The sequence below is a fragment of the Scardinius erythrophthalmus genome (genome assembly GCF_964197995.2).
Source record: "Scardinius erythrophthalmus genome assembly, chromosome: 19".
NCBI classification, from domain to species: Eukaryota; Metazoa; Chordata; class Actinopteri; order Cypriniformes; family Leuciscidae; genus Scardinius; species Scardinius erythrophthalmus.
The window spans coordinates 8,892,230-8,904,953 of record NC_138239.1 but is presented as its reverse complement, the minus strand read 5'-3'; the positions used below and the strand labels follow the sequence as shown (position 1 = coordinate 8,904,953).

The 12,724-nt window shown below is 37.5% G+C and overlaps 1 protein-coding gene across 1 annotated transcript; it reads right to left on the bottom strand.

Moving 5' to 3' along the window:
* Positions 1-302: 302 nt before the first annotated feature.
* Positions 303-7,788, bottom strand: pax9 (paired box 9; the record flags this gene model as incomplete). Its single annotated transcript, XM_081394316.1, has 4 exons — positions 303-545; positions 4,136-4,275; positions 6,424-7,056; positions 7,686-7,788. The coding sequence occupies 4 exons, from the start codon at positions 7,786-7,788 to the stop codon at positions 303-305; spliced, it is 1,119 nt and encodes a 372-aa protein (XP_081250442.1).
* Between the last annotated feature and the right edge of the window lie 4,936 nt (positions 7,789-12,724).

Genomic DNA, 12,724 nt, shown 5'->3' with positions numbered 1-12,724 from the left:
TGCACACCACTGGTGCTGTTCTTTACTGGTAAAACCTCTGCTCAGATCAGATCGGACGGCGAGGCCTTTGCATATCCTCGATCTTGCTCTTTTTTTGTCCTGTGCAGACAAGTGCGAGATGCTGATATGGTGCGAGAGAACGTGGGCATTCAGAACAGTACGTGGCTCGTCCGACAAGTCTTTCATAAATATCGTAAAGCGATAAGATTGGTCCGTGTAGAGAGAGCCAGGATGAAAAGGTCCGTGTTGTTGCGCTCCGTAATTGTCTTGTATTCTCTCTTTGACCCCCCCCCACCGTGCTCCTAGTACAGTCCCAGAGCCGAGTGGACGGAGTCTCGCGTGGCAGCCGTGCTCTTGAAGGCGATGATGTCACAGCTGTGGGGAGAGAGAGCACTGCCACTGGGCGGCTGCCATGTGGGGCCGGTCACATAGGCCGACGTGGTGCCGCTGTACCCCGTGTAGGGTGACACTTGGGTGGGAGGGTGGGAAGGATGGATGCTGGGAGCTGTGACATAACTGTTCACTGTGGGCAATCCATTCAGCGTCTGAAAACAGAGAGCAGTGAGCGTAAGACTTCTGGCCATAAACCACACACGGCCATAGAGATGAACATAAAGATACCATGACAGCGAGGATAAGACCGTGGCGGGTGAACGTTAAAAATAGAAATGAAGACTGCCTTGGAGAGTCTATGAATAGAAGCAACAGAAATGGATAAGATATTAAAAGATTTGCCGGAAATGGAAAAGCTATACCAGGGGAAATGCAAAAATAGGAATGCCTGTAACCCTTTGGCAGAATGTCAATATCAGTTCAGGATGAAAGGAATTCACCAAGGCTTTTCGACATAAAGGGAAGAAATTCTGACGCAGGGTGGTCTTTGACTACTGGAAATGTTTTCCACAGATGACATCCTTTGTTGCAGAGTTAGGATTTGCCCATGATTTACTCATTATGACATTCTCGACCCCTAGCACTAGTACACACATGAACGTACATGCATACATGCATTTATATGGTATTCATTGAACATTAATTCATTACTTAAATAGTAAACAGCATAGAAAAAAACCCACTAGCACTTTATTTTATAGTTCTGTTCTGCATGTACATACTATGTACTACTTATAGCATTTAAAATAACTGGGTTATAACAGGTACTAACCCTTAATCTATCCCTTAACCCATATACCTTGTATTACCCAGTACCTTTTTGGGTAACTACACTGTAAGTACAAGTGCTTTAAGTAACTAAAAACCCTCATTTGCATTCTTCAAAAAAAAAAATCTATCTTTCGTTGTATGATTCAAGTCATGCACTAACTAATAAAAACGAAGTGAAGTTAACACCATGGAAAGCATTTAAGGTCAAATCTGACATAAAAAAGAACGACTTAAAAAATCTTACACATCTATAATGAAGAATTCACAAAGATTTAAAATTATTTCAAGAAAAGTTGTTTGAGTCGGACACTCAAAAGTATGTGGCATACAGGCCTATAGATGAACGAGTCGAGGCGGCAGTTTTGCAGATCTTGTTTTAGTATGATTTTGACCTAAATAATCTGATGTACTTTTTGCAGATCGTTAATAAAGTGTTATGGTTTACCGAGCTCAAATCTAATCATTAGAGTTCATTAGATCTAAAACACCGCGCGAAATAGAAAAAAGAAAGTACTGAAAAGTGCTAAAATGTAGCCCTATTTGAGCTTACTTTATATATTACACCCGCAACTGTGCGCGTTATTGTTGTTGTTGTTTAGGGTGTAGAATAATGTATATAATATATTTTCAAATAAATCTATAGCCTACTTGTTTGCAAAATCAGCAGTTTCCATGAGCAGCTGACGAAAATAAGCCGACAGCCTTTTTAGTCACAAAACAAAATATAGCAATATTATTTATTTTCTTGTCGTTACCTGTATTTGTGGGTGTGTCGGTATAATGAACAGATCATCAATTTTTGATAACTTCCCACATAGTAGCTTATACATTTAACTTGATTTAAGTCCCAACCTCTAAACGATGTTTCTGCATGTTGTGTTTGGTAATGAAGCATGTTATCACGCTGTGTCCAGAGAATAAAAAAACGGACATATAACTTCTCAAATATCGCGTTGTGCTTTATTCTGTAACCTTATAAAATGTAGAGGTTAAGATAAAGTTAAATATTTGCAATTGGTGTAAAACAAAAGTTTTCTGGGAAATTAGACTAATGATGTTCAGTAGCCTATAGCCAATCATAAATTTGAATATGTTTGTATTAGTCTATAGGCTACCTAAATTCTCTGGACTGTAAATGTTTATCGGGTTAATTCCGTTATGAGATGCATAACATAATGTGTATTCATTAAAATCGTGTGAATGACGATTCATTTTCCGTGACCCCTCTTGGTTTTTAATCATATTTTTTTGGTTTCAAACTATCGGGCGTTCTGACAGATACAAACTTATTTAAACCACAGCAATTTATCTATTTACTGTCTTCATTTTTTTTTTTTTTTTTTTTTGCGTAATGCAGTCTGACTCGTGATATTTGATCATTTATCCAAGATCACAGACTCAATCATTCGGTAGTCTGTGATATTCATCGTCTTTCTGAAGGTTACAATTTTCATTTCTTAAGCACTCTAATTTTTACGTTTCATTCTGTACACACATAATTTACGCTAAAACAATGTTTCATAGTCGGTAATGAAGATTTATTCCATCTTATTCTTTCAACGGCACATAAATCTCCAAGACCCACAATAAACGATTAGTCAGTCTGTTTGTTGCTGCCCAGCAGTGCGAGGATAAATAATTCGACTGCACCGGATGGCACGCGCGTTATCCGCGCGCACTCTCCCCTCTCATTCCAGCACGAGCAGGCAGAAACCGGTGCGCGAGCTTCTTGACAAATAGAAGAGCATTTGTCTTTCACATGTCGCACGGCACTTAACTGTACAACATTAGTACTATGCAGAACAACCAGCCACGAGCCAAAGACTTAATAATAGCTAATCCATAATAGCCTCTTAATAATAACAAGAATTATAATAATGATGATATAATCCGAGTATTGCCCTTATGTAAAACATGGAGGTAAGAGGTTTAGCATTCAAAAAAATTCTGGCGAATATTAAATTGGGCGAATAGAAATGATTTGAATAATGTATAACACGTGTTTATTGAAGAATAATAGAATGCATATTTGTTGAATGAGATCGGTGGCTTCAAGTGGAAAGGTGCATTTAAAAAAACAAAGAAAGCCACTTTAATATTTATACATGTATTTATTTATTATATTTTACATCTGTATGTAAAGCAATGGTTTAAACTTATATTTAAAGATGATAAGTGATAAGTCGTTCACAAAATGTTTACAGTTTTAAATGGAGCTGTAGAACAATTAAGCATAAACTGATATATTTTTAAAAAATAATAATATTTAACTTTAATATTGTTGTATTTTTTCTTCGGCTCATGCACGTGTTACATAGCAATCGTAAATCATTTACCTCGACAAAACAATTTTCTTTAGAAGTAAAAAAAATTCGTTAAATCCTACATAAATGTATTTTGACTATAAAGTAAAATAAACGTTTGTGGCAAGTACACTTAAGAGTTGCTTAATAAGTAAGAGCACGATAGAGATATTGATTAAATGTTTAAAAACTATGCAAAATATTGGATCAAAACATTTATTACAATTTTATTTGTCAAAGAATTCCACTCAGTATCACGCTCTTAAATAAAAAGTATTGAGGAATACTAATACATTTCGATTCATTACACGCATAACTTTTGCATTGTACAAAAAGCCTCCAATAGTCATGCCAACATATTAACAGCTGTGCGAATACAGACAAAAGTAAATAACTTCGTTCGTTTTAATTAAACCGTGCGATACTTCATTTGTAAATACAAATGAAAAAAAATGAAACCCAGTCACATACACAAGGCCTCATATGCCTGCCCACGCCAAAGAAACACAACACACACACAGACACACACACACATACCGAATTGCCCCCCCAAAAAATATGGATTTTATGTCTTCTTTACAATGACTATTAATTACCTGAATCAGCTTTTCAGTTTCTTCCAGATTGGGTTTGATTGTTTGTATGGTTAACATAGGTGGCTTCTTTACCTGTGTGTATTTTGCTTCAGGTTCTAAGTGAGGCTTATCCACACCATTGACTAGTGGAGAAATCGCTGGTGAAAAATTACTCTTGTTAATAGCTCTCCATTCTTCTAGTTTGGCGCTGGGAAAGGACGGACTGTCACTAACTGGGGGGCAAAACAGAGACATGGAAGACTGGAGTCAGATAGGACAAGCGTGGGGAGTAGAACTGCCACATGAACAACTTATTCAGTCAAATCTGCTGCACTGCCATCCATCTCACCAGACTAAACACAAAACTGCTATAACATCTTGTGTGTGTGTGTGTGTGTGTGTGTGTGTGTGTGTGTGTGTGTGTGTGTGTGTGTGTGTGTGTGTGTGTGTGTGTGTGTGTGTGTGTGTGTATGTGTTTGCATTGCACGCTATTATAAATGCAAACACACACACACAATCTGTATCTAAAAAACAGACACGTTTTTCATGAGCAAATTATGATTATAATGACGTAATGTTAGCATGTTTTTAAATTAATTATATATATATATGTATGTATATGTATGTATGTATATTGTAAAAAAAAATCTATAACTTATGACAACATATGTTTTTACATTGCTTTAAATCATCAAAATAAGTTAAGTCCGTTAATGTGATTTAAGTTGAAATTACTTTCTATCCAAGTTGATTGTACTTAAAAATTTAAGGCAGCAACTTTTTTTTTTAAATGATCACATATAGTCACATATATGCCGTATTTCTATTCAAACGAAGATGCAGAAAAGACTGAATGTGTGTGGTTAATTCATCAGATGAAGCGCACAGTGTCATGGAGTCCTTCGGAACATTTACCCAGAATCTTCCTGGGAGGACAAATTAGATTTACTTTAACCGTTTCCCCTTTGTGCCTGATGGATATTATATTATACACGGTTCCTAAAGTTTGAAATTGGAAAAGCAAGCCCACCAGTGTTGTAACCTGAGAGGGCCACAAAGTAGATTTCCCCCTGCCTTCACGGAATCTTTGCATTGTTTCCCATCGTATAAACAGGAATACACCATAACGATGCCATACTTTCAGTAGGCTATCTACTTTTGAGTTTTGTTTATGCAATTATGCAATCGATTGTGCAATCTTTTATTTTAAAAAGGTCGATTAGGGTAAACAAATCTACAGTTACATAGACCAAATTTAATTAAAGTGCATGCTTAGCATGAAGACCAGATGATGTCTGAGCATGAACAGCCATTACTCAGTGTCCAGAGAGAGAGAGAGAGAGAGAGAGAGAGAGAGAGAGAACTGAACGCTAAATGATGACAATCTGTCCAAAAATCAGCGGCACACATTCTTCCTGTCAAACCATCCTCGAAAGTAGTAGCCTATGTTCGGGGATGTTTTTCGGTGTTTGCTTCACTAATGTTTTAAAATGAGAAACGGTTGCACGCTACACCTTTTTGAGTGTAGCCAACATCATGTTGAAACGTCTGCTAATAATTTGGAAATGCATTAATGATTTATAAAGGCCTCCTAAATGCAATATCCTCCTCTGCGTTTGAAGCATTAAGTCAACACTGCCTTTGAAAATAGGCAATGAACAGGCTACCATTAAATAGGACAGGCTGTGGCCTTCACACGTTACTGTAGGCCTACTGAAACACACCACATATGAACAGACAAATGGATTTTAAAGAGATTTTTAACATCGACGTCTCTTAGATTAATTTTTTTATATTAATGTTATGCGTCGCGTAACATTTGCTGAATGCTGTGTAGGCATTCGCGTGTGGAGCTAAATTGTTTTTGTGATTAGTTCAAATGAGCTGGGAAACATCATGTAAAGTTTGCCCTATGTTGTAACACTGCTAGCTTTTTTGTTTTGTTTTTTTTTCCCGCTCTGCTGCGCCAACTCCAAAATATTCCACATCCGCCGCCTAATTATTACTAAAAGCACTTAACCATGTGTTTCAATGCAAACGTGTAGCTTCTGCACAAATTCCACCACACTGTTTGTATCGTGCACTCGCTGTAAAAATTCCTCCTCCTTTTTTTCTTGCGGATCTGCCGATATGCGATAAACATTAGGCCTAGGCTAATATTAATTGAGTCCAATAAAAGGATAGACGTTTGAATAGCTTAACGGCCTTTCCATCACTACCAAAACGTCTCTTTTAATTCTCTCTGTTACACACACAGACATAGGCTACACAAAATCTCACACACGCTTTATGACAGGCCTTGGTGTCTTTTAACAGGATGCCCCCCTACACACTCACACGAACAAGGACTTTCTTTTACCAAAAACTGAGAGGATGCTTACTTTGCTGCTCCGTTATTGATCGAATGCCCAGAATATCTGTTACAGAATGAGAAGAAGGCCATATCCTATGCATTGCCATGTGTGCAGGAAGAGAGGGCATGCCAGGCGGAGTCGGTACTTTAGTCCCAGTGGCGGAGATCGGAGTGGGATACGAGTACAGGTGGTTGTAAGGGAGGGCGGGTTGAGGCTGAGGATGAGCGGCCTGTTTGCTCGACTCGTACTGGTTCTGTTGAGACAGATTTCCGATCTTGTTGCGGAGAATCCTACTGATCGAGCTGACAGAGGGCAGATTGAATTTATCACACACACCGTCCGCAAGCAGTCTGTCTCGAATCTCCCAAGCGAAAATGCCAGGGTCCCGTTGTTTGTAAGTCCTAATGTGCTTCACTACGGTTGGGGTCGTGACCCTCGGTTTACTGCCGCCAATAGCGCCGGGAAGTATTGAGCCGGTTTCGTTGTACCGAGCCAGAATCTTGCTCACACACCCGTGAGAGACGCGGAGCTGCCTGCTGATGTCGCAGGGTCTGATGCCCAGCTGGGCCAGCTCTACTATCCTGAGCCGGATGGCATTGGGTAGGGGTCTTCCGTTCACAAAAACACCGCCTAGCTGGTTCACCTCCCCAAAGGCTGGTTCTAGTGATGCAGATATATGAAGAAAAAAAGAATTGCAAAAATCATCAGATTTTACCAGGCCCTGAACCGCGTCTGAAACAGAAAACCTACGGATAAATGTTTCAGTAAAACTTTCGATTACTTTTTTTCAGCTGTTCATATTTGCATTGAAGTTTTTTGTTTCATTTCAACGCAATGAGCTGAACAAAAAGTAATTCTATAAATTCTGCAAATAGAAGGGGGGAAAAACAACGTTACTACATTCTTTTACACGTATGTCATATAATAAACGAAATTGCACATTCAAGTAGGCTAGTTTTGGACGCGATTAAGCTCATTCGCGGCAAAGTGCCATTCTGTTCCCCGAAATGACGGTCAAAGCATCAGTCAGTTTAACAGTTTGAGTCGAGAACTAAAGCATATATAACTCAATTGTTTAACCGTTCCCCCCCTAAAAGTGTTTATGCATGCCCGTTCCCATGTGGGAAAGCATGAAATATGGACCTTACCCATTGCGTTTAGCCTCCCGAGGAAAAAGGAAACTTCAGTGTGCTGTCCTGTTCTGACCTGTTCCGAGTCCAGTTTAGCTGATTTTTATTGCACCGAAGACGATGTGGATGAAAAGTAAGCGTCCGAGACGGATGCGATACCGATTAGTTGCAAGAGAGGAAAATTCGCCTTCTGTTTCCTGATGGCAGGGGGCACAAGCTTACATTTCAATCCCAGAAACTGATGGGCTGGCCCTTTACACATGTCTCGAAAGCGAGGTGCTGCCAGCCAATGAAACCGCGCGTTTTTCCCCATGTTGTTTTTCTATTGGCTGACACATTTGACATGACAGGCGTTTGCACCGGCGTAAACTCGCTTTTGAGGGTTACCCGAGTGTTGGTTTTCTATTTAGACAGATCTAAGAATGGTAAGTGTTTGCAACATTGCACTGTAATTTTGTTTCATAAGCATAATTCGAATTATTTCGTTGACTAGAACAAGGGAGACATTTGCGGGGCGGTAGGCAATTTTCTTCTAAACAGGGGCCCTGTGATTTATCCTGATGTCATTTAAATTGCACGTCCGATTTATTAATACATGTATTTATTTATTATTCCGATTTATTACAAATGCATTTTTTTGTTTGTGGTATAGTTCCAAACCAATGGTTAGACCTGCTTTTTTAAAATATGCAATAAGACGGGTTAAATATGTGACAATGAACAGTCGTTATGTCCATGTTATTTATTTAGCTTTATTTTACGTTTAACTGTAAAGAGCTGATGCTTTACATAGGCCTATATCCCCCAAGTTATTTTGTATGAACTCTTCATTAGACATTGACTTTTCTGTCCCAATGTAGTGACTCGTACGAAAATAAAATGAATTCGACAAGGCCATATGTGAGATTCTTTTACGCTTTTATTTTCATTGGATTATGATTCCATGGCAAACCAATCATGGACCAATGAAGTCTTAGTGACGACGACGTAGGATATAACAAACTAGTCCGATGTTTGTTTGATGCTGTGGATTCCAATAATTGTGAGTAATCAGGTAACAAATTGACCTCATGTTAAAGTAATATTTAGGCTATTTAATCAATAACTTCTTTGATTTATAGTTGGTCAGTATATTCAACGTTTATCTTAAAAAAATGCTATTGTTTAGATGCGCTCAGGCCTGTTTGAACAGCATAACAGCCACTGCAAATATAGTGGCAAGTTATTTGTATCATTGTTGTTTCCTGTTTACTCGAGACTTGAGCCCTTTGGTCTCCCATCAGCGTTTGCTTTTCTCTTAACTTTCAGAGTATCTCAAATCTCAATGTATCTAAAATCTCACGGAAGGCTTTACTCTCTATAATCTCGAAGTTGATCGAGTTTTTTTTTTTTTTTTTTTGCATTATTATTTTTTTTTTATCCTTTTCACAAAATTGTGTGTGGCTAAAGAACGAATTAGCGTTCATTTGTGCTTTTTATGTACTTTTTAGAATGTTGTCTCAAAAAGTAATTAATTTACGATGCTTCTATTGCATGTGCATTTTGACCTTCTCTTACTACTAAAGATGTCCTTACCCATAGCAGTATGTTTACATCTGGGCTGATGTAAAGGCCCATCTCCTCTGTTCCACCACTCTCTAAAACGATTTATATTTGTTGAGATTCTTTAAATCACCCAAATGTTTCTGATCGATCTATGGAGAGAGATTCAAAACATGCATTATTATTATTACTTTTTGAAGAACTACCACCAAACCAGGTTTGGCTTGTTTGTGGCTTCACCCGAGTGAGGGGACAAAACAAATAGGGAACTCGGATGGAAATGGATTAAACATGATCGCATGCATGTATAGCATGGCAAAAATACGATGACTATCCACCAGATTAACAGTTGGGATATGTTAGCGCATAGTTTACTCTAAAACACCACTGTATTAAATGTTCTCTTGCGTCTTTTGCTGTGATGGCAGAAAGAGAGCATAAATCCAGCGCACTAACTGACCACCGAAAGATATAGAAAGGGGTTCGTTAATGAGGTGTAAAGACTGATGTGCTTCTGTCACACTTTCCGCTTTTGCGTGGGAAGAAGGGCCCAGATGATATTATACTTACAGTGGCTGCACCCAAGACAACATGAACTTCTAGGAAACAGTCAGCGTTGGTCCACGAGTGAATTATAAAACAAAATATATAATTAGAAACGTAGTGTTTCGTGAGAGCAGCCGTGACCATACTATTAGCATACATAGGCCCACAAAAACTAAACGTATTGTGTTTAAAGAAACTGGATTGAAGTAGGCTACGCAAGAATAGAGTAGGCTAATTATAATAGGATATATCTTTATGATTTGTATACTATTGTTTTGTAAAAGGAAATAACGTGATACTTGACGTTTGAAGAATATGCTCCCCGACCCAAATAAGAAAAGCCTTTAACCACTTTTAAAGCTATTTTAGAGTTGTTATTTGTTTATTTGTCATTTCTAAATACCATATAGTATTTAGCACACAATACGAAAGCGCACATTTTTATTTCATGATAGGAAGTCCATTGTATAGGCTAAATGCATAATTTCTGGCATCGGTTTTTATTTGTAATTTCTTGTTAACTTGTTATAATTTATTAGACATGAACATCACGAATATGTTCTACATCGTAAATATTGCTTGATTATCTCTGGTGTTATGCTGGAAGGGAGCTGATGAAGGATGAGAGTATATACAGCCATGCGGTTTACTTTCAGCTCGAGCTGCACAGACTGCTATGGCTCTCTATGTCTTTCTTTTAAAGATTTAAATGGATAGTTCACCCAAAGATTCAACAAAACCCCATAATTTACTCACTATTATGTCACTCTAAACTTGTTAGACTTTCTTTCTTCTGCGGAACACATAGGAAAAGCCTATGTTATAAAGAATGTTGGTGACTAAACAGTTTTGGTATCATTTACCATGGTCATTTGAATGGTCAAACAAAACACCGAGACATTTCGCAAAATATCTTCTTTTGTGTTCCACGGAAGATATAAAGTCATGCAGGTTTGGAACGACATAGGATTTTCATTTTTGGGTGAAGATGGTTCACAACAAGTCAGTTTAAGTAAAAATATTTCAACTCTGTTAATGACGCATCACACCAGCACGAACCATTAATAAATATAATTATATTCTGTGTGGTGTTCAGTATTTCGATGATGTTAAATGAGATTACTTGTATTAGGAATATCTTTCATATAAATGAGTAGTCGTTTATATTTCTCTGATACACAACTCACACAACAATTTAAGACAACATGTCGAACTCGTTTTCGTTTGGAAATGTACGAAAGAAAGTGCAGCTTAATTAATATTTTCTTATTCGTCGCAAGAGAAATCCATCATCCTGTTATACTTGGAGAAAAAAAAACATTCCATAAAATTAATATTGAAATTAAATATTATTATACATTGTATTAAAAATCACTTGTGTATTCGACAGAAAACAGCGGATTAATTTCAAACAATATAATAATAATAATAACAATAACAGCTCATTATTATTATTATTATTATTATTATTTAACAAAAAATGTGAAGTTGATGAGACTGTATAGTAAAAAAGAAGGGTTACGTTACACTTTATTTTAAGGTGTCATTGTTACAGTGTAATTATATATTTAAGTACTAAGTAATATTAAGCAACTACATAGGGTTAGGGTAGGATTAAGATTTGGTTGAGGGTTAGTTGCATGTAATTATGCATAATTTACTGTTATTACTATGGTACAAGTACATGTAACATATGTAACAAGGACACTGTAAAATAAAGGGTTACCCTGTATTTTAAGGTGACGTAATTACTTTTAAATATGTACTGAGTAATATTAATTAACTACTTGCACAGAGCGTTTGGTCTAGGTTTATTTACTTGTGATTATGCATCATTTACTGTTATTACTATAGTAAGTACATGTAGTAAACGTGTAACTACGTCACCTTAAAGTAAAATGCTACCAAAACAAGCAAAGTTGAACTGATACGCTTCATCTTAAGAGTGGTCGCACTGCACATGACACATGGTCCGAGAGGAGTTTATTTTGACTCATTACACACATCTCAGCTGCCATGCGCTCGTTACTCTTGAAAGCATCTGACCCTCTGATATAATGACTTTGTACATTAAGAGTAGTTCATCTCGTTTTAAGAAGCACGCTCAAAGAATTTCAGGACTACAAATTAGGAGAAGGCTGAATGTGTGAATGATTTCAATCATCTCCTCTTCTCTGTGTTCTTTAGAGCCGATGCCATCAGTCAATATACAGCCGACTGTGGGGGGGCATGATCAGCAGGTATTTCTAAAACGTGACGGATGAACGCTAAAGAAAATAGGTGATTCTACGACGAGCATGCACAGTGTTTACCTTAGCTGATAAAATGATCAAAAAGATACATTATTGAGCTTACTTGAGGGGCTACGACAGTGTTTTGATACGGTCTTGAAAGTGTATGCTTTGGGCTTCTCATTCATAAACACACGGAACGGAAAGTGCATGGTTCGAGTCAGTGTCTAAAGCATTAGACTAAAGTACTCGTTACTGTGGATCAAGATACCAATTGAGACTCAAAAGTGTTTAAAAGTGTGCAGAAACATTCGCAGCGTTCTCTCGAGAACGCATCTTTATTTATTCACTCGTCTCGGTTGTGTCTGCCTGGAGCATTAGTTCGGGCGTGTGATGAAAATGGCTTTCAAAGACAGTCCAGAAATATTATGTATAGCCTGCTATTTCACTAAGGGAAAATTTGAAAAGGTTTTGCATGGTCATTTGACAAGCAATTGTCACAGGGTCATGTCTACAATTGGCCTTCTGAAGTTAAGAACATTCAAATGTGAGAGTGCACAAAAACAACCAAATATTGCTGGAAAAAAAACAATGAGTTGCAATTTCCTAAACGGTCAAAAAAAAGAAACGTAAGCTATTTTAGATCCAACAAATAATTTCCCATAGTTTACAAAAGTATTAATGTAAGTAGCTATTCAAATCACTGATTTGAAATCACACATTGGCTATTTGTTCCGTGATTCCGTGAATCATTTTAAAACTGCAGTGCATTTTGTTGCATTGTCTAAACGTGACATCATGATATTTGGTGTATTTGGGCCGACAGAAGAGTCTGATCGGTTGATTCCGGTAAGTGAAGTGAACCGTCGAGTAGACTAT